Raw genomic sequence first — 22,823 nt, 5'->3', positions numbered from 1 at the left:
GAAAGAGGAACTAAGTTGTTGAAGACAGAATGACCAGAGGGTTGGAAAATGATAGCAAACAGGAGGGAAAGAAGCCTCTGTTTGGCTGCCCCCCAGCCTCTTTCCTCTCTACTGCTCCTTTCCTCTTCCCTCACCCAGTATTTCCAGCCTCTTCCCCATCTCATTCTACCTTCACTCCCTCCTCTCTCACCTTTTTTTTTTAACTTATTCCTATCTCTCTTCCCTTCTTTCCCCATTTCTAATTTCCTACCATTCTCCCCAATTATTTCTGTTTTTCTGTCCTTCTCCCCACCCTGTTCTTTTTCTTTTGCTCTCTGATCCCATCTCCTTTTGGTTCCTACTTCCTTCTTTGCCATGATTTCTTTTTTTTTTTTTAATTTTATTATTATTATTTTTTACATTTACATCCAAATTATTTAGCATATAGTGCAACACTGATTTCAGGAGTAGATTCCTTAGTGCCCCTTACCCATTTAGCCCATCCTCCTCCCACACCCCCTCCCATAACCCTCAGTTTGTTCTCCATATTTAAGAGTCTCTTATGTTTTGTCCCCCTCCTTGTTTTTATATTATTTTTGTTTCCCTTCCCTTATGTTCATCTGTTTGGTCTCTTAAAGTCCTCATATGAGTGAAGTCATATGATTTTTGGCTTTTTCTGACTGACTAATTTCACTTAGCATAATACCCTCCAGTTCCATCCACGTAGTTGCAAATGCCAAGATTTCATTCTTTTTGATTGCCGAGTAATACTCCATTGTATATATATATATATACCACATCTTCTTTACCCATTCATCCATTGATGGACGTTTGAGCTCTTTCCATACTTTGGCGATTGTTGATAGTGCTGCTATAAACATTGGGTGCATGTGTCCTTCCAAACAGCACACCTGTATCCCTTGGATAAATACCTGGTAGTGCAATTGCTGGGTCATAGGGTAGTTCTATTTTTAGTTTTTTGAGGAACCTCCATACTGTTTTCCAGAGTGGCTGCACCAGCTTGCATTCCCACCTTGCCATCATTTCTACCTTTTCCTTCCCACCATGGAAGAGGGAATGGGATATCTCAGATTATCGCAGCTAAAGAAACGTTATGATTAATAGCTTACTCCTATGCCTTCACAATATTCCTTTTTTTGTTTGTTTGAGCCCCTCCACCCCCTGGGGAAGAGGAGCTAGGAGATAAGTCCGCTGAAAATAAGAACACTTGGTCATAATACTGAGAGTAGGAGTACAAAAAGGGCCATACTGTAAGCAAATGTGCCTTCTTTTCCTTGGTGCGTGTTCTCTTAAGTGTCTTTTCTGTATCTCTCCTGGCAATTAAAGTTGAAAGATGTTCAAGATATGGGGTCTGTGGGAAAGGGATTAGGAAGCTATTCACAAGCTTTTAGTGAAGGCATTAGGCCATAGACAAAAAAGTAGCCTTTCTTGATTCCAAGAGAGAGTCCACCAGAATAAGGAATCCACACAGGAGTTTGGGTCCAAAATGTCGTTGAATACCTATATATAGCAAGATGTGGTGACTTTTCTAAGTCGCCCTGGAGAACTATAACCACCATAGATTGAGTACTTATTGTCTTGTACCTTGCCCAGTTCTTTGTGCCAACCATGCAAGGCAACTAAGGAAAATACTGGTGTGGAAATAAATAAAAAAGTGAAACCCATATACCTATCTCTGCCAAGGGTTTTCCAGGGAATTATTTTCAGGAAGAACAAGCCTAGGCTGAAGAACAATTTCTTATTTGTTGGCACTTTAGGCCTGTTCTGGTTATCTATTGCTACATAACAAACCTACCCCAAAACTTAATGGCTCACAATGTAAAATGCTTAGTGTGGGAACCCCGCCCTCTCTTCTCCCTTTCCCCCTTTCCCCCACATCGTTGACCTGGAGTGTTCAGTGTGAGTAGTGCTATGAGTAGAAAGAGGACAAACATGGAGGAGTTTTTCCAAACATGGATGTTACCACACCAGGCAGTCCCATGGAGCCAAGCCAAGGATTCATAAAAGACACCTTGCTACTCTAACAATTTAACGTTTAACCCTTCTACTTGTTCACTGTGAAAGGTCTAACTCTTAGCACCTTGGTCCTAATTTGTCCCCAAAGAAATCTTTTTTTTTTTTTTTTTTTTAGCCTTAGATCAGTGTTCCCACTCCTTGGAGGTGGCAGAGAAAAGAATGAATTCCACCTACATGCAAACAACCAGATATTCAATGAAAATATGCCTTAGTAATTATATACTGAATAAAAGGATGTCACCCAGTAGAGGGTCATTTCCTAGCTAAACACATAGATTGAACTCATAGATTAAATAAATTTGATGAATATCTATTGAATATCCACTAAGTACCAGGCATTTGACTTACATTGCCTATTTTTTGGATGATATTCAAACTTTTAATAATCAGTACAATCAGGATATCTGTAGGTATTTTTGTGCCAAGATTGCTCTGCTAGGCATCAGCCCTCTAATTGCTGGATCATGGGGAGGTCCTTAGTGTTCCAGGAGAAGGATGGAGGGCTCTCAAAGTGCTCAGGGGAGTAGTTATATACCAACTCATATGAAAATAATGCACTATTTTAACCACCAATATGGTCTTACCAGTTGTGTGTTGGTTACATATCAGCCTTGCCTTGTAGAATAACCATAATGCTATGACATTAGCACTGTCATTTTGCAGCTGGAGAAACAGCCAGGAAGTGGAAGTAGTTTGTTCAAGACCACATAAGAAGTAGATAGCAAAGTTAAATACAAACTCCATGTGGATGGCATTCTTTCTATACAGTAGAAACCCCTTTATAAGATAAAAAGTTCCATACTCATAAAATCCCTTCCAACTTAGTTCTCATTACAGATGAGAAGACTGATCTCAGAAAAATGTATAATAAGAGGTGTCCTCAAAACTAACTCCAACCCATATGTGTTTATTTATCAAGTACATTAGGTCTTTTGGGCATATATTCAGTGCATGCCTACTATTTCCAGGGTATGGCTATGTTCTAGGGAATTCTATAGGATCTTAAGAAATAGAGTCTTGTCACCATGTATCTGTCCTATTTATCATAATTGCCCTTTAGAGAGAAATCATCTATTCCCACACTTTCGTTTTCCCATTCTTGACCATGCCTCTTTGCTGGTACGTACCATTCATTTTTCAGGATTCCCCTCAGATTTTATTTCCTCCAGGAAGCTCTCCAAATTCCCAAGACTGGGTTGGGTGCCCCCCTTTTGTGCTTCTACACACACCACCACCAGCAGCACCCATACACACCTATTCCTTCCCTCCTTTACTTCTGTTGTAATATATTGTGTATCTCCATACTAGATTTAAAACTCCTGGAAGGAGGGGCACCTGGGTGGCTCAGTCAGTTAAGCGTCTGACCTTGGCTCAGGTCATGATCTCACAGTCTGTGAGTTCGAGCCCTACATCAGGCTCTGTGCTGGCAGCTTGGAGCCTGCTTCAGATTCTGTGTTCCCTCTCTCTGTCCCTCCCCCACTCATGCTCTCTCTCTCTCTCTCAAAAAAAATAAACATTAAAAAAAAAAAAACCTCCTGAAAGGAAGAGACCATGTCTGATTACTCTTTGTGCAGCATGACAACCTGCTCTTTTTACAATATGATTCACTCTCTTAAGGGTACTACTCCGAGGTCCTTGGAAGATTTTGACTAATTTGGTTGCTGCCACTCAAGTTCTACTTGTGATGGTCTTTGGCAGCTACTTCCCTGTAATTCCAAAAACACCTTTCTTGCCTATACGTAGGAACTGGTTTGTAGGATCAGGCTGGGTGATGAAACAAAGACCTGGTGTATGGAGGCATAGAAGGGTGAATGACAGGCCATATGTTTTGCATTCAGGCCTTCATTGCCACCTATTATATTGTAATCTATTTCCTGGCAGACGCTTAGTGTGTTACATAACCCGATGCTTCATGGAGTTTCTAAAATGAAGATTCCTGTTACTTAGATTTGCATTTTTTGCAGATATGGTTCTTGCTGTAATGCTTTCTCAAAGGACCTTTTTATCAAAGATTCTGAGAACATTAGTTAAAGGAAATATGGCCTTTAAAAAGCTGATGTGTCAAACCTAACAACAAACAATATGCCTAACCTCTCAGGAGTGTGTCAGCTGAGCTCAGTCAGGTCTATACTGTAAAATGGCAGGCTGAGCAGTGAAGGGAGATTGTCTTGGCAGGTCCTACAGTGTCTTTGCTGATTAACTCTGAAACTATAGGTAGGGTGATTACACCTATAGTTTCCTTGCCTGCAAAATCAGGATGATTTTACATTGACTCAGTTAAGCAAATAATTTTAGAGAAGTTAACTGTGTGTGTTGTTTGATCATTTCTGTCTTAATTCCAAGCAATCCAAGTTAAAAAAAAAAAAAGTAAAATAAGGTGCACTTGGCTGGCTCAGTCAGCAGAACATGTGACTGTTGATCTCGGGGTCATTAGTTCGAGCCCCAAGTTGAGTGTAGAGATTATTATTTTTTTATAAATTTTTAAATGTTTTATTTATATTTGAGTGAGAAAGACAGTGCATGAATTGGGTAGGGGCAGAGAAAGAGGGATACACAGAATCCAAAGCAGACTCCAGGCACCCAGCTGTCAGCACAGAGCATGACGCGGGACTCGAACTCATGAGCCGTGTGATCATAACCTGAGCCAAAGGTGGACGCTCAATCAACTGAGCCACCCAGATGCCCCACACAAAGATTATTTATTATTTTTATTTATTTTTTAAATTAAAAAAAATGAACGTTTATTAATTTTGAGAGACAGAACAGAGCATGAGCGGGGGAGGGGCAGCGGGAGGGGGAGACAGAATCCAGAGCAGGCTCCAGGCTCTGAGCTGTCAGCACAGAGCCCTGACGAGGGGCTTGAATTCACAGACCACGTGATCATGACCTGAGCTGAAGTCAGACACTCAACCGACTGAGCCACCCAGGTGCCCCTATTTTTTAAAAAATAAGTAAAATAAGTCAACTTGGGTCTTGATCTTAAGATCATGAGACAAGCCTGGCATTGGGCCCCACGCTGCACATTAAAAAAAAAAAAAAGCAAAGCTATAGTTATTTTTAAAGAGCAGTAGTCTAGCTTAGCTCAGAAGTGTAAATAGAGAAAGGGAAAATTGGTGTTTGGAGAAACTGAGTAACAGAACTGATAACTGATTCCAACTTCCCTGTTCCTGGTGATAACAATTGCTCTTTAATTCTCTCAGACTTCTAGCAGGCACACCAGGGTTTATGACACTGAACATGTACCCAGTTGATTACACTTTATGTAATCATAAAGACTATGTCATGTGGACAGTGACTAAAAGGGAATAAGGTAAAGTAAAAACAACTGATGTGTTAGGATGTAGAATTTTGGATGAACTTTGCCCTTTACAATTTTTTTTCCTGTTTTAGCATTGTCAACAAACTCATACATTTTTTTTAAAAAGTATGAAATACTAGAAATGATTCTCTGTGAAGCAAATTAAAGCACTTGCAAATTTGAAAATTATGGCCTGTAGCTTTTCTCTGTGGGGACCTATAACCAGAGCAATTCCATACAGTCTTGAAATGGCATAAATATATAAAAATGGGGATTAAAGAATAGCATAGTATATATTCAGTCTATTCAAACTGGCCTGAAATCTAATAATGATTTATATTTGCTTTGGATAATTACCTCTTACTACCCCACCTTTAAAATTGTGCCTTCCTTGGGGGGCCTTGGTGGCTCAGTTGGTTAAGCGTCCAACTTTGGCTCGGGTCATCATCTCATGATTCATGAGTTCAAGCCCCATGTCGGGCTCTCCATTGTCAGGATAGAGCCAGCTTTGGATCCTCTGTCTCCCTCTCTCTCTGCCCATCCCCTGCTTGCTCTCTCTCTCTCATTCTCTCTCAAAAATAAATAAACATTAACAAAAATAGAATTGTGCCTTCCTTGTTCTATGTTTGTCATATCCTTCCAATTGCCTATGCCATTGCATAGTAGATCCTTGGAATGGCATTTGTAGATTTTATTTCCCTAAGCTTATTCTCTAATTTACAATTACAAATTTGTAATTCTCTAATTTACAAATACAAATCAATTCCCTTAATCTCTATGAATGTGTTGCTCATTTATTAACACTGTCCGTGGTGAATATAACTGGACAAATAATAATATATGGGTATTCTTTTAATTAACTTTAATTAACTTTCACACTCATTAACTCTTTTTTATGATGATGTACAATGTGCAAATGAGGAAAGTCAATCTTAGAGAGATTAAATGGCAGAATTGGGACCAGATCCCCAAAGCCAGTGCTTGTTACATTATAACAAAATTCAAATTTTTTTTAATATCTGAGGCAGTAGGTCCTTTAGGCAGGCACCTCTAAGCTGTCCTAAATATAAGGCTGAGTCATTCCAATCCTAAAATAAATAATTACTTTTCTCATCATTTAATTTGAAAAATATCTATTTTATGTATATCATTAAATGTATATCCTGCTTAAAAATCCAGTGGTAATAAAATGTTTAATTGAAGTTTTATTAGTATTTGAGTTATTAAGCAAAAAATACTTTTTATTTTATTGTTGTTGCTCAAAAAATTAGCATATGCTTCAACTCTCCTATTGCCCTTCCTTTTATATTTTTCTCTTAATTTTTTTTAAAGTTTATTTCTTTATATTGAGAGAGAGAGAGACCAGGGGAAGGGCAGAGAGAGGGGGAGAGAGAGAATCCCAAGCAGGTCCTGCACTGTCAGCGCAGAGCCCGATGTGGGGCTCAAACTCACAAACTGCAAGATCATGACCTGAGCCAAGATCAAGAGTCAGATGCTTAACTGACTGAGCCACCCAGGTGTCCCTTCCTTTTTTCTTTTTAGTAGACTTTATTTCCTAGAACAGTTTTAGATTTACAGAAAAATTAAGAATATAGTACAGAGTTCTCATATATGCCACACACAGTTTCCCCTTATTATTAACATCTTATATTTAGTATGGTACATTTGTTACAATTAATGAATCAATATTGGTACATTATTATGAATTAAAGTCCACATTTCATCCAGATTTTCATAGTTTTTAACTTAGTGTCATTTTTCTGTTCCACGATTCCATCCATGAGACTACATTACATTTAGTTGTCATATCTCTTTAGGCTCCTCTTGGCTGGTTTCTCAGACTTTCCCTATTTTTGACAACCTTGATGGTTTTGAAAAGTACAGGTCAGGTATTTTATAGGATTCCCCACTATTAGAATTTGTCCAGTGTTTTTCTCAGAATACGACTGGGTCCATAGGTTACTGAAAGGAGGACCACAAAGGTAAAGAGCTGTTTTCAACACAGCGTATCCAGTGGACATACTATCAACATGACGTATGACGGTAAATGTTGGCGTTAATCACCTGGCTGAAGTAGCTTTGGTTGTTTTTCCACTGTAAAGTTACTCTTTCCTTCCATCCTTTCTATACTGTACACTTTGGAAGGATTTCACTATGCCAAGCACACACCTAAGGAATAGGGAATTATGTGTTACACTCATCCTTTCCTTTTTGTCTGATTCATATCAGCTCATCTTACATTTCTCTTTCAGATATCTTAAAGTAGTTCTAAAGAAAACCATAGATCATGAGGGCCCCACACAAAGTCCCTTTCTTTTACATCCTAAATTCAATCTGTAATCAAATCCTGTTGATTTTACCTTCAAACCATATCCAGAATCCAACAACCTCTCACCACTGCCAATGCTACCATTCTGGTTCAAGCCACCATCGTTGTCTCCCCTTGGTCGTTCCAACAGCTTTCTAACTGGTCTCCTTGCTTCCCCTTGCTCCCTACAGTTTATTCTCAAAGTAGCAACCACAGTAGTCCTTCCAAAACCTAAAATCAGATCATGTCAGCCCCCTTTCTAAAATATTCCAGTAGGGGTACCTGGGTGGTTCAGTCAGTTAAGTACCCAACTCTTGATCTAGGCTCAGGTCATGATCTCATGGTTCATGGGATCGAGCCCTGCGTCAGTTTCTGCGCTGACACTGCTGAGCCTGCTTGGGATTCTCTCTTGCCCTCTCTCTGCCCCTCCCCCTTTTCTTTCTCAAAATAAATAAACTTTAAAAAATAAAATACTCCAGAGGCTTCCTATCTAACTCAAAAGTGCAGCCAAATCCTTATCATGGCCTCTAAGGCCCTGTGTGGTTTACCAACACCATCTCCCCCTTCAACCCTTAATATTCTTCTCCTCAGTCACTTTGCTAAGGACATACTAGCCTACTTGGCCTTCCTTGAAAGATGCCAGGAAGATCCCACCCCAGGGACTTTGCACTTAACATAACTCATGACAGCCATCAAGGCGTGTCACTTGGATTTCTCTCCAGAAAGAGCATGCCAATCACATGCAGAGTATACACTTAGCTATCAGCCTCTTGCTGTGCCCTTCTGAATCTGCCTTGGTGCTTGCTTTCTCTGGGAAGGCCCAGGCAATGACTGAACGCAGCAAGGATTCTAGCCATTTATGCCTAATGTGGGTCTCCTCTAATGGACAATCTTTGCTCCAAAGTTCCCTATTGGGTTTGCCAACACTTTGTCAGACATGCATCACTGGCTCTTCCTACTCTCACACTGAGGAACTCACCATCGTTTCTCTTAAAATGTATGCCTTAGATTCTAGGAATTTTTCCAGGAAAGCAGAGAATGACATTCTATATAGCATCTATTTCTTGGCTAGTGTGATACATTTTTCAGGAGAGTGTCTTCACTCCCTCAAAAGGGTGAGCTCCTTCAGAACAATACAGCTTACAAACACATCTCGACTTTGACGCTCCCATATTGCTCAGGAAACTAACAGAAATGGAATGTAGAAGAAAGTTAAGTGGCATTTGGAATCCTGACTCTGCACTAATTAGCTGTGTCATCTTTTACATTTCTTCCTTTGTTGAATAGGGATACTAATACCTACTTCGGTTGTTGCAGGACAACCATATAAAAAATGACAGAAAAGGCCCAATTACCAACATTAGTTGTAGACACTAAATATAAATGGTTTATAAATTTAAGTCACGTTATTTTTTTCCTCAATAGCAAGGAATTTATTTATTGGCGGGGGGGGGGGGGAGAGGGGGAGACGATAGGCACAGGCACATGTTTGAGGGAGAAACAGAGAGGGAGGGAGAGAACCTTAAGCAGGCTCCACACTCAGGGCAGAGCCCGACAAGGGGTTCCACCTCAATATCTGAGATCATGACCTGAGCCGAAATCAAGAATTGGACACTCAATCAACTGAGCCATCCAGGAGCCCCTCAACGGTAAGACATTTAAAAGAAAATTTTTGTTGTTATTCAGAGAGGATTCTTATTAGGAAAGAAACTAGAGGGGCGCCTAGGTGGCTCAGTCATTTGAGCATCTGACTCTTCACTTCGGCTCAGGTCACGATCTCACGATTCAGGAGATGGAGCCTGGGCTCCGTGCTAACAGTGCAGAGCCTGCTCGGGACTCTCTCTCCCTGTCTCTTTACCCTCCTCCCCCACTCGCAAGCACGCTCTCTCCAAATAAAATAAACATTTAAAAAAAAAAGAGGAAAGAAACTAAAAGAAATCTAACTCCTCTCTTTTGTTCCTTCAAGCAAACGGTTGGATTCGCTTCTAACCTCCCACAAACAATCAGCACAACAAGCACTTCCGGCTTCCTCTGTCACCCTCACTACATCGGGTTAAGTTCTTCATTGCGCCTGCGCAATGTCCCCCTGCCCGGAACTTAACCGTTGACCAAAATGAAGTGTTTAAATCCTCCGGATCCTGAACGTGGAGAGCCGATGGCGCCCCTATTTCTCCAGTGAGGCTTGGGATTGGTCAAGCACCCGAACGGCGCAGAGAGCTGATTGGTTAGCGTACTAGCACGCCTCGGCGACCGTGCGCGTTGCCTCTAGCCCCGCCCCTGTCCCTGAAGGGTTGGGTTTCTGACCAGTCAGTAGGCGCGGCGCGGACTTCGGTTTACCGAGCTTGTGTTTGCCGCCTTGGTTCCCGCGACCCCAACGTCCTAGAGGCGGGGCGGAGGCGGCAGCGGCGCTCCTTGGAGCAGACCTCTGTTCGGGCCCAACAAACAGACCCCGCTGGGCGGCGGTGGCGGTGAGTGCGGCGTTGAGTCGCGGATTCTCCCGAAGGGCTGCAGCGGAGCACGGAGAAGGACGGTGGGCTACATTCAGGGCCTTGTGGGGTGGCTTCTTAGTGCTCCTGGAGCCTGGGGCTGATGACGTGAAGGGGAACTAGTGGAAGAAATAAACTAAGCGGACCGTGAATTTCCTATGAATCGTTTGTCCTTAGGTATGTGAAAGAGGTTTGCAGTCGATAACGTGCCATTTAAAGGTGTTTTTACTATGAAAATTTGTGGACTGAAGCCCTGCATGTTCGTTCCTGTGTTTCTCACATCTAATTCAGATGGCTTCTTGGTAAGGGATCAGTTAGTGTTTGCAGTTCGCGGTCTACTGGGAGTAATGTGTGAACAATAAAGTGTGAGAATGCTATATGTGTGAACACAGGCGGTGTTTAGGAGATGGTTTTCCAGAGGAAGTGACATTCGATTTGGATTGTGAAGGATGAGGGGGATTTACCAAGACGTTTAAAGTTAAAGGGACAGCCTGTGCAAAAGACACCCAAACTCGGGGGATTGTAAGTAGTTCAATTTGTTTGGAATGTAGGATGAGTGGATGAGGGATAAGGTTGGAATAATAGAGTGGGGCCAGATCGTGGAGGTGTTTTGTTCTGTATTTAAACAAGAGCCATCAGCTTTTAAAGCAGGGGCAGTAATTTAGTCAGATATGCATAAATACCCTTCTAGGAGCACTGTGGGGACTTTTCAGTAAATCTGGTGAGAGTTGATGTAGTCAGGAACTACCGTGGTAGAGATGGAAAGACAGAATTTATATGGGAAAGAGGGAGGAAGAAGAGGTAAGGATGACTTCAGGGTTTCCATTTTGATAAACCGTGGTGCATGCCATTATCCGAGGGGAATATATTTTGCTAGGTATAAGTGTTGTGTGGTTTCAGTTTCACTAGCTTTCACTGCTTACGTGATACTGTAAAAATAAACTCATGTATTGTTTTAATATGAGAAATAGGTCAACATTATTTTTTCATCCTAATACATAAAGGAAGAAGAGACAAGTTTAAGATTCTTGTTCATTGAAAAAAGATGGCACTTTATATATTTCCTACAGTTAGTTATCAGTCTGAATACTGTTATCCGTAACAACCAAGTGGTGTAGAAGGGCTTTCAAGTTTAAAGGCTTCATTCTATAGAAGACACATGAAGTCCAGATGTCTCCAAGAGAGACTTTTTATCAACCTTACAAGAGCACTTTGAATAAGATTTTATTATAGTAAATAATTTCAGCCTCTGGCTTTGTCTGAAAAATCTCTTCTGCACCTGCATTTATAACTCTCCTCTCTTATCTTGCTTCAGATGATTCCTTCTTGCTAAAATTGAAGTGAAATGTACAGAGCCTAAAGAACTCTAAGACCTAATAAAAGAGTATAGGAAATACTGAACTGTAAAGAAAGGACTAGCCCTGTATTTTGCTTTGATAATATTTAAATGAAGATACCCAGCGGGCAATTAGAAATACGGTTTTGAAACTTAGAAGAGAGATGGAAGCTGAAAGTTTGCTATGTACAGGTGGGTGTGGAAGCAATGGCAGTGGAAAAGAAGTACCCAGAGAGGACATGTGCAGCCAAACAAAGACCACTGATTTTTCACGGGAACAAGTCAGTTTGTGGGGATGTAATATTTGTCTTCCATCTCCATGAGATTTAACATTTGTTAACCTCATTACAGATCCAGTAAATATCTAATTCAAGTTGTTCCTGTGTCCTGTTTTGTGGTTTTCTGAATATTATGACACTTTTGGTCAAAATTTCATGTATTAAGTATTGCCTGCCCTACTATACCTAGCTTACTAAATGGTTATGAGGATCTTGTGAACAGAATCTGTGCTTTTCTTTCATTCTTTTTTCTTCTTCTTTTTTTTTTTAAGAATCTGTGCTTTTCTTTATTTTTTTATAATGTTTATGAATCATTGAGAGAATGAGTGGGCAAGGGGCGGGGTGGGGGGGTGCTGAGGGGACAGAGGATCTGAAGCAGGCTCTGCACTGACAGCAGAGAGCCTGATGCAGGGCTCGAACTCACAGACTTTGAGATCATGACCTGAGCTGAAGTTGGGCACTTAACTGACTGAGCCACCCAGGCAACCCAGAATCTGTGCTTTCCTTAATGAATAGATACATTGGTAGGTAGTGCTGCCTAGAATAAATGTTAATATTAATTTATAGGCAAAATGACTATAAAGTATGAAAATGTTCAGAATCCATGAGCATTTTATCTTACTATTCTATAGATGAAAGTACTTAATATAAGTTACCTAGTTTTGTGTACACTTCTGTTAATATGTGGTTAAATCGTATTTCTTTTTTTTTTTTTTTTTTTTTTGTCACTCATTAGTAACATTCTCTTTACTTCTTTAGGATACTGAGCATTTGATATTGAATACATCATTCACCAACTATCATGGAGCCTAGATATCCTCTTACAGGGCCCCAGATGAATACCAGGTATAGAAATCGTTTCACAAAATGTTTTTTTAACTGCTTCTCATACGTTGGAAAGATAGGTTGGAATAGGAAAAAAACACAAACTTTCTAATTGGGAAAATCTGGTTCCATATCCTAGCTCTACCACTTGGTAGGTGGGTGACCTTGATCAAGTTAATTAATTCTCTAAGCCTCAATTTCCTCATCTGTAAATGGGGGATAGTAATCTCTATGTAACACAAGATTATTGTGAAGGATTAAATAAGAACACTAAAATAAAGGGTCTGGTACATAGTAGGCACTTAGTAAATATCAGTTTCATTCCTACCTCCTTTTTTTTTTTGGTTTCACAGAGCATCTTTATTGATGGGAAACAGAACCTGAGTTCTTGGGGCTAAAAATCACGTACATACTTATTTACATCCTAGACAAATGAGAAAGTGGTTAGGTTCCTTCCCTTGTTTAAACCCTAATCCTTGATGGGAAAAATTGCACATTGGATGTCCCAAGTTTCTTTAAATGTTCCTAAGCCTTTCCCCACTCATGTGGAATAGGAAGGAGGAGCTTGCCACCTGTCCCCTAATTTTCGCAGTCTGTCAATACTATGGGGACAAGGCAAATTGGCTTGTGTTATGCGGCTGTTTGGATCATTCATTATTCTTTTTTTCCCCCAGGGAGGAACAATTAACGGTGACATGTGAATTTTTTTCTTCTAAACTATAACTACATCCATGAGTTACCTTCATTCTCCGTATTTTTCTTTTGTGCCAGGTGTTTTTGAAGACAATGGGAAACATAACCCAAAGAGGCTATCATAATCCTTTTGCTTAATTTTGACCCTTCTGTTTTATCCTACTGCCACCTGTTATTTGAAAATCTGTCAACTTCTATTCTTTGGAAGAACTTGTTGTGTTTGCAACAAGTCAATATGTTCCCTTTTTTATTTATTATTGAGTCAAATTCATTTCTTATATTCCAGGTAAGATAATATTATTGAGTCAGATTCATGCCTTACATTCTAGGTAACTACACATTTTGCCTGGGGCACCTGGCTGGCTCAATCTGTAGGTTATGCAACTCTTGATGTTGGGGTCATGAGTTTGAGCTCCACACATAGTGTAGGGATTACTTAAAAAAATTTTTAAAATAAACTGATTATTCCTAAAATACTCAACTCTTGTTTTTTTTAACTTAATGACTTCTGATTTTCAGTAATTTCTGGGCTTTAAAGCAGCAGTTCTGAGTTAATTTGGGGTTACAGACTCCTTTGAATATCTGATAACATGAATCCCCTTCCTTAAGAAAAAACTCTTATATGCATACATGTAAAATGTTGTACCACAAAATTTTGTTATCAAAAATTTTGTTTGTGCCTCTAAAGTCTACCTGCATACCTTAGATTAAGAAAAGGACTAATAGCATTTCTTGAAATTTTGCTATGTGCCAGGTACTGTGCTAAGCACCCTGCACTATTCTTATTTAATCCTCACAACAAATCTATGAGGTGTAGGTACTGTTATTATCCAATCCCCCCCACCCCCCGCCTTTTTTTTAAATGAGGAAACTATAGTGTAGAGAGATTAACCAACCAAAGTTATCCAGTTGGTAAGTGTTATAGCCAGGATTTAAACCTTATGTGACTTCTACTCTAAACCCTTTACGTATTTTGACTCATTTAATATTCAGTGTAACTACCAAGAGATACCAGTATTATTCTGTTCAGCAGATAAGGAAACTGAGGCACGGAGACATTAAGTAATGTGATCAAGGTCACACAGCTAGCAGATTTTGGAACAAGTTTTCAGACCTAAACAATTGACTTCCACCACATTTTGCTTTCACCCACCACATCATACTGCCTCTCAATTAATAAGTGATAAATATATTAGATATAGAAACATAGATAAACTGTTACTTACTAGCTTTGTGACCTTGAACAGATTTCTCAATTTCAGACTATGGCCTCATTTCAAAAAAAGGAGATTAAAAATCCTTCTCATAGATATTATGAATTCAAATTAGACGTGGATTTGAAAACATACAGCTAGCAATGTGGTAGAGCGAGAATTTGAACCCAGGTTCTAAAGCACTATACCATTCAGCTTTTAGAAGTATAAACTCCAAATTAGCCACACTTAGATTCAGATCCCAGCTTTGCTACTTAATTGTTGTACGAAGTTAGGAAAGTTACAGTTTTTTATCTATAAAATGGATAATAAAGTGTTTCTAGAATAGTTTTAGTGAGACATACTGTGTACGTAAAGTGCTCAGTAGGATGCCTGTGTACATAAAGTGCTCAGTAGTAGGTAATCAGTAAAATGGGGCTAGTATTTTAGTTGAGAAGCTTCATCAGTTGATAATGTAAAAAAAAGTAAGGTCTAGAGTCTAGAATAAGGTATCAATACATGATACACTGTCAGAACTTTCCTGATTTTTTTTACTTCTTTTTGAAGATTTTATTAATTTTTTAAATAAAACAAAAAAATTTTTTTGAGAGAGTGCACTTGGGTGGGAAAGGGTGGGAAAGGGTGGGGGGGAGAGAGGGAGGAGACAGAGAGAGAGAGAGAAGGAGGGAGAAAACGAACCTTAAGCAGGCTCCGTGCTCACGGGCATGGATGCCAACGTGGGGCTCAGTCTCAGAACTGAAACCATGACCTGAGCCGAAGTCGAGTCAGATGCCTCACTGACTGAGCCGCCCAGGCGCCCCTTAAAGATTTTATTTTTAAGTAATCTCTACACCTATGTGGGGCTTGAACTTAGGACTCCAAGATCAAGAATCACATGCTCTTCTGACTGAGCCTGGCAGGCGTCCCTTTCTTGCTTTAATTATGTGTGACTGGCTATTTTTTTCCCAGTCCTTTCTTTCCATTGTTTTTTCTTATTGTGGTGTTCTCATGTCACTCACTTATGTAAAATAAACTTTGTGATGGTACTCTGTATGATTTAACATTGAAGCCTTGCTTTACACTGCCTCTAGAGTCTTTGCTAAGGAATTACAATGATGTCCTTTTGATGCTTCAAGTAATTAAACTTAAGTGATAGGACCCCAGATACCAAGTTTGGAACCACTGAAAAATACTGTATTAAGTTTTTGTGCTTTTCATAATTTTATTAGATACTATCTAGAAATTAATTCAGAAGGATAGCATTTTAATTTTAAATTTAATTTTTTTTAATGTTTATTTATTTTCGAGAGAGAGAGAGAGAGAGAGACCGGGCACAAGCAGGGGAGGGACAGAGAGAGTGAGGGAGACACAGAATCCGAAGCAGGCTCCAGGCTCTAAGCTGTCAGCACAGAGCCTGACTCAGGGCACTAACCCACGAGCTGTGAGATCATCACCTGAGCCAAAGTTGGACGCCAACTGACTGAGCCACCCAGGTGCCTCTAATTTTAAATTTAAATGTAAATTCATGGTTTATACTTATTTCTCTGTTATTTAAAAAGGATATATAGAATGGATGCTACCAATTGCTTTTTTTTTTTTTTTTTTTAAGTAGGCACCATGCCCAATGTGGGGCTTGAACTCTGACCCTGAGATCAAGAGTTGCATGCTCTACTGACAACCAGCCAGGCACCCCTCCTGGCTTTTTTTTTTTTTAAACATGTGTACATAAATTTCTGTATGCATAGGAAAAAAAGGATAGGGAAAGCTATACCTAAATTTTGAATACTTATTCTCTTGAAATAAAGTTACTTTTTTTTTTTTTTTTTTTTTTACTTTTAAAAAATATTTTTAAACTCTTTTAAAATTATAAAAATGGTCACCTGGGTGGCTCAGTCGGTTAAGCATCTGACTTTGGCTCGGGTCATTGTCTCACGGTCTGCGAGTTCGAGCCCCTCTGTGCTGTGCTCTGTGCTGACAGCTTGGAGCTCGGAGCCTGGAGCTTGCTTCGGATTCTGTGTCTGCCTCTCTCTCTGCCCTCCCCCCATTCATACTCTGTCTCTGTCTGTCTCAAAAATAAATAAACATTAAAAAAAATTTAAATTACAAAAGTAGTTTGATAAGCCTCATCATTTAACTCATTTTTTTTTTTTTTTTTTTTTTTTTTTTTTTTTTTTTTTTAGTGTTTCTTTATTTTGAGAGAGTGAGTGCATATGAGCACACTGGGTGAGCAGGGGAGAGTCAGAGAGAGAGAATCCCAAGCAGGCCCCATGCTCAGCACAGAGTGCAATATGGGACTTGATCTCACGACCATGAGATCATGACCTAGCCAGAATCAGGAGTCAGACACTTAACCCAGTGCCCCCTCATCATTTAACTTTAAACTCTTTCTTATAAAATTTCTGCCAAGTTTGCTTTTCATTGTGCTTTGATTTAAATTTCTTTTTAAAGGTTTCCTACAAGCAGAATGGTACCTTTCTACTTTCCTCCATCAAAATGTGCACTTTGGAACCCGATGCCAATAGGAGATTTCATCTATTTACACCTCAATTACTACAGGTATAAGATGTGTCTCTTTTCAGATCAAACCAGTATAAACAGGAGTCGAAAGGATGTGTAAGGCGAAGTTGATTACTATGACTAATTCATTTTTTTTTTAACTTTTCCATTCAAAAGCTCCTCTCAAACAAATTATCCCTTCTGCTACTTCTTAAATCCGTTTCTTTTCTTTAAAAAAAAAAGTTTTTTTTAATGTTGGTTCATTCTTTGAGAGAGAGAGATTGAGAGAGATTGAGATAGCGTGAGCAGGGGAAGGGTAGAGAGTGAGGGAGATACAGAATCTGAAGTAGGCTCCAGGCTCTGAGTTGTCAGCACAGAGCCCAACTCGGGGCTCGAACTCATGAATCACAAGATCATGACCTGAGCCAAAGTCCGTTTCTTAACCCACTGAGCCACCCAGGGCCCCTAAATCTATTTCTTATGCTTTTGAGGAGTAATATTAATTTCACAGTTAAAATATTCGCAGATCTAAAGTTCTAAGTCTAGGAATTCAAAAGACAAAATATGATAAATACCTTTGTAGAGCATTGAGAAGATTGAACTGATTTTGAGTGGATAGATCATGTTAGAAGGACTGTAAAATATGGTTATAACCAGGATCTTGAAAGAAAGACATAACAGCTTAGGCTTAAACTAATAGAAGATAGAGATTCACTGCGATTTTGTATGTAAGGGAGTTATTTGTTAATAGCAGAATTCTAAGAAGGATGGGTCATAGTGGGGAGAGCCTAGAGTTAGCCTGGCTATGAGATGATTTTTTGTAATCTAAGCAACATAGATTTATGCCACAGTGGTTTGTTTAAGGTGCTGTAACTGGAGTCAGACTGCCTAGAGGGTCAAATCCTGATTCTACCACTTATGTATGCAACCTCAGTAAAGTAGGCAAGGATCAGTTTCCTTATTTATAAAATGGGAATAATGATACCTGTTTCATAGCACTCTTGTAAGGATTAAATGAGACAGACTCTGTAAAGCAGCAGTTGGCATGGTGCCTGGAACATAGGAAGTATTCAATAAACGGGAGCTATTATAAGGGTTTAGAGCAGTGTAGCAGTACTGAGATCAAAAGGAAAGAATGAAACCGGTATTTTGAGAAAATAGCTTGTAGCATTTGATGATGGATTCAGTCGAATAAAGGAGAGATACAAGTCACAAAGTATTTAAGTTCTAGACCAGATGGCACAGAAGGATAGTATCATTGATAAAAAACAATCTTGTGAAAGTTCAATTAAATATTTCTTAGACTTGTTCATTCTTAATGTCTCTTGACCTTTTATATTTTTTGTTATTTGTCTTTGCTACAATGTTTTTGTCTTCAACTGCTAATTTTCTCTTTAAGTGTACTTTGTTACCATTTAACCTGTTCATTTAGGTTTTTTAAATGTGGAAGTATACTATATGTATGATTGTTTATAATATGCAGAGTTTATAAAATAATAATAAAAATTCATGTACCTATCCCCAGTTCATTATATTGAGTCTTTAATTGATTATATTTTTATTTCTGCAGGTCCTTTGTGGTTCTTTTTTAAATTTGCCTAGTTTTGTTTGTTTGTTTGTTTGTTTTTGAGTAGGCTTTATGACCATAGATCCCAATGTGGGGCTTGAACTCAAGACCCTGAGATCAAGACTTGAGTTAAAATTTGAAAGCTTAACCAATTGAGCCATCCAGGTGCCCCTGCCTAGTCTTTTTTGATAGTATCTTCTTCCTTGACCGTATTTTAGAGTCCCTTTTATATGCTTTTACACACTTGAATTGTATTTTTGTATATTTTGGATTCAATAATGCTAGTATCTGAAGTCCATAGACAATATGTAAACAAATGGATGTGATATTTTAATCAAACCTTATTTCTAAAAACAGGAGCCTGGCCTCATAGTTTCTTGATCCTTGCTCTGGTTCATAAAATTAAGCAAAGACTCAGAGAGCAACGATATCTTCAGTGTCTGTTTGTTACAATCCTGGTTTCCAGGCAGCTCTCTCTACCCACTCCCCACCTCCTGCCCATTTTTGACCCTAGGATTTCTCAACAATGATTTTTCTTTTTTTTTTTTTTTTAAGTTTATGTATTTTGAGAGAGAGAGGGAAGGAGAGAATGCCAAACAAGCTCTGTGCTGAAGCATGGAGCCCCATGTAGGACCCAATCTCACAGTGAGATTGTGACCTGAGCAGAAATCAAGAGTTGGATGCTTAACTGACTGATCCACCCAGGCACCCCAACAATGATTTTTGTATACATATTAAAAGTTGTGTATTATATTTTAGGCATTATCATGGCAGGAGGGTTTTCTAGGATATCAGATCTATCACATTCATAAAAGACTTCTGTTATTTTTCAGAAATCCAAAGCTTGTGGTAACTGAAAAGACCATCCGACTTGCTTATCGTCATGCTAAGCAGAATAAAAAAAACCTGCCATGCTTTTTACTTGGTTCTCTCATAGTAGATGAAGGTAATATATTTAAAAAAATATTTTTATAACTATAATAGAATTTGTCTTTTGAATTCAGCCAATTATTGTAATATTCTTCGTGCTTATTTTCTTTGCTGTATACCAAGGTTACAAAGGTAAGTAAAACTTGACACTGCCCATCACAGACTTCATAGTCTGGTAACGTGGAAGAATGTATATGCAAGTCGTTTTTTAAAATAAGAGTTTAGTGTACTATTGCGATGAACAAAATGCTTTGCTGTAGTTGTAGGCTGGCTTGGTTGATTTCAAATTTTTATTGTCATGCTATAATAATACCTGCTATTTCTGTTCTTCAGATGAAGAAAGTGTGACATTGACAGTAGATCGTTTTGATCCTGGTCGAGAAGTACCTGAATGTTTAGAAAGAACCCCTACTGCTGCTCTTCCTGGGGACTTTGTGATTCCTTGCAAAATTTATACTCATGGACTTTGTTCAAAAGAAGTAATAGTTCATGATGCAGATGACTTCAGTTCAGCTTTTAAGGTGGGATTTGTTGATAACTTGATTATTCTTAGTTCAACACAAGTATCAAATTATGTGTCCTGTGTTGTATTTCAATAAACCCATATTTAACAAGTATTCATAATAATTTCTGATTGAATGTTGTTAAAATACAGTTAAATGTGGTTTCTGAGGGTAGAAATTCTGGGGAGGTAATATGGGTAGCATTCCAGAAGGGGAAGCAATATGGCCAAGATAACAAAGTGCAGGATGTGCTCAGGGTCATATTAAGGATGTAGATTTTTGCTGTGTTTGTGGGCAATCAGATTGGACTATGAGCTTGGCTAGATTATAGAGAGCCTTATCTGCCAGGCTGAGGAATTTGACGTTTGTTATATGGGCCATGTAGAGTCATTGAAAGTTTCTGAAAAGAGGAGATAATATGAAATCAAGGATAGTTTATTTGATACAGAAGCCTGACTGAAGTCAGAGAGAGTAGGTCAGCCATTGCAATAGTCAGATGTGTATTAGGGTGTAATTAGCCTCTAGAGTGGTGGCCAAGTCTAGGAAGGACACAGTGGGCATGAGCAACTATGCAGGAAGAACTGACCTGACACTTTAGGGCAATAAGAAAATAATCAAAGAATGGACTTTAGGTTTTCTGAATTGAGTCAGAGTTAGTTTAACATTCATTTTTTTCATGTGATGAATGTTTATTGGAAGTGACGTTCTCTGATAAGAATTTGAAATGCTGCTGGCACATCTGGCAATAGATGATGGAGCTTGGTACAGTAATTCTTACTTGCTTTGACATAATTATGCATGTAGCTTTTTGGTCACATGGAAGAAATGAGAGAATTGAAATATCACAAATCAGAAATTGTTTAATTTTGTTAATCCAAGGTATATATGTGTATACATGCACCAGTATGAAATAAAACCTTTAGAGATGTGGACAAATTTCAAAGTTACATTTTTTTATTTTTTTAATTAAAAAAAGTTTTTTTAATGTTTATTTTTGAGAGAGTGTGAGTTGGGGAGGGGCAGAGAGAGGGAGATAGAGGGTCTGAAGTGGACTCTGTGCTGTCCTCAGCGAGCCAGACGTGGGGCTCGAACTCACGAACCATGAGATCATAACTTGAGCTGAAGTTGGGTGCTCAGCCAACTAAGCCCCCCAGGTGCCCCTCAAAGTTTTATTTTTTAATGGAGCACCTGGGTGGCTTAGTTGGTTAAAGCGTCCAACTCTTGATCTCAGCTCAGGTCTTGATGTCAAGGTGGTGAGTTCAAGCCCTGTGTTGGGCTCCATACTGGGTGTGGAGCCTACTTAAAAAAAAAAAAAAGTTTTATTTTTTATTTCCCTCCCCTCACAGTTTTAAAATAATTGTATAATATTGATTCTTCAGGCTCTGCAGCACCATGTATGTAGCAAAGATTCCTTGGATTGTGGTAAACTACTTTCCCTAAGAGCTCATATCACTTCTAGGGAAAGTTTGGACAATGTGGATTTGGACTTGCATTGGGCAGCAGTAACTCTAGCGCATACTTTTAAATGCACACCTGTGAAGCCCATCCCCATTATTCCAACAGCCCTGGCAAGAAACTTGAGCAGTAATCTGAATATTTCTCAAGTTCAAGGTACCTATAAATATGGGTAAGTAAGAGAGAAATTAATTTTAAATATTGGTCACATTAGTATATTTTCATGTGAAATATTTGTGCATTCAGTTTACATATCAGAGATCTGTGGTGGCTAGATAAATAACCAAAGAAGGTTAAAATGTGATGTTAAATTTTGTTGAATGTAGTTCAGAGTTGTGCCTATCACCCCAAGAAAAATTACTGGTAAAATTTATATTAAAAATTGGTTGTATTTTGTAATTTAAAAATAGGAGAGATTATCCTCCATGTCATTTTACCCTTTGTATTTTGCCGAGTTTTGGGTTATCATCTTTTTGTCTTTGTCTTTTTCTTTTTTAAGCTGTAATCTGACTATGAGTCTAATAGAGGCTGAATTTTTTTTTTTTTAATAACTTGCAGTATTAATTGTGAATAACAGTGAGCACTGCAGAGAGAGAAAGGAGATTGCTAAATCAAACTTCGTAGTACTCTTGCCAAATTGTCAGCCACTGGAGGGTGAAGTTTCCCCACAGAGCTAGAGCAGCATTCTCTCCAGCTTCCTATCACCACTCTTAGTTTTTGAGGGACGGAAAGCCAAATTGCATGCTTTCTGACCCTCAGCAGGGATACTTCCCTGGATCCTCATCCACTTTCTTTATCCGTTGTTTCCTGAGTTAGGTTAGACAATGTAAGCACCCTCTGCTTTAAAGTCTAAGCATTTCGCTTCTGGCTTCCTTTGCCAGTGACTCCACCCTAGTTCCTGTTAGGTCTCTAGAGCCAAAAGTGTTTGCCAAGATACACTCCACTCTAAGTCCAATCTAAAAATGCCTCTTCAAAAGAGGAAAAGAAAAAGAGAGGGTTTTCTTTTCAGAGGGTCCCTGGAATAGCAAGAAAAGTCCTATATTTGAGTCCCAAAGGCTGACCAGAGTGCCTTTCTGGCTGGAGTGGTACAAAGGAAAAAGTGTGTGTTCCAAAGTCATGGTATGGTCAGAGGTGATAGTGATAAAAGGTGTATGAATTTAGTGAAACATTTGATTCTCTTGGAATAATAAAGTGCTTCTCAATTGGGATATGGGAATTTGTGCTAAAATTAGCCAGAAAAATGAACTTGTTTTTCATAGTCCCCATGACCATCTCTACTAGTGAAGCAATGAATTTCTGTTTCTTTGAATTTTCTTTCTGTGACCCCTTGACATGCTAGTAGTAACCCAGGATATTCACTATTCTGTCTAATCACCTAGTTCCCTTAGCCCCTTCCTACTTAGATTTATTTAATTTGTGACGTTTGTCCTTTCCCTTGA

At 38.9% G+C, this 22,823-nt stretch overlaps 1 protein-coding gene across 16 annotated transcripts in view; it reads left to right on the top strand.

The window, feature by feature from the left end:
- Window positions 1-9,884: 9,884 nt before the first annotated feature.
- Window positions 9,885-22,823, top strand: part of STIL (STIL centriolar assembly protein) — a 64,759-nt gene continuing 51,820 nt past the window's right edge. For 4 of the 16 annotated variants that reach the window (XM_053213869.1, XM_027059267.2, XM_027059257.2 and 1 more), the window contains exons 1-7: window positions 10,101-10,410; window positions 10,501-11,725; window positions 12,482-12,568; window positions 16,882-16,989; window positions 19,330-19,442; window positions 19,760-19,947; window positions 21,309-21,556. In XM_053213869.1, coding sequence (XP_053069844.1) covers window positions 12,525-12,568; window positions 16,882-16,989; window positions 19,330-19,442; window positions 19,760-19,947; window positions 21,309-21,556 — 701 coding nt within the window. In that variant the 5' untranslated portion in view covers window positions 10,101-10,410; window positions 10,501-11,725; window positions 12,482-12,524. The other 12 variants (XM_015070639.3, XM_053213853.1, XM_053213839.1 and 9 more) reach the window with 11 other exon arrangements.

The sequence above is a fragment of the Acinonyx jubatus genome, chromosome C1 (genome assembly GCF_027475565.1).
Source record: "Acinonyx jubatus isolate Ajub_Pintada_27869175 chromosome C1, VMU_Ajub_asm_v1.0, whole genome shotgun sequence".
Taxonomy (NCBI): domain Eukaryota; kingdom Metazoa; phylum Chordata; class Mammalia; order Carnivora; family Felidae; genus Acinonyx; species Acinonyx jubatus.
Note: the sequence above shows the minus strand (reverse complement) of the source record. Positions and strands in the feature narration are given on the sequence as shown.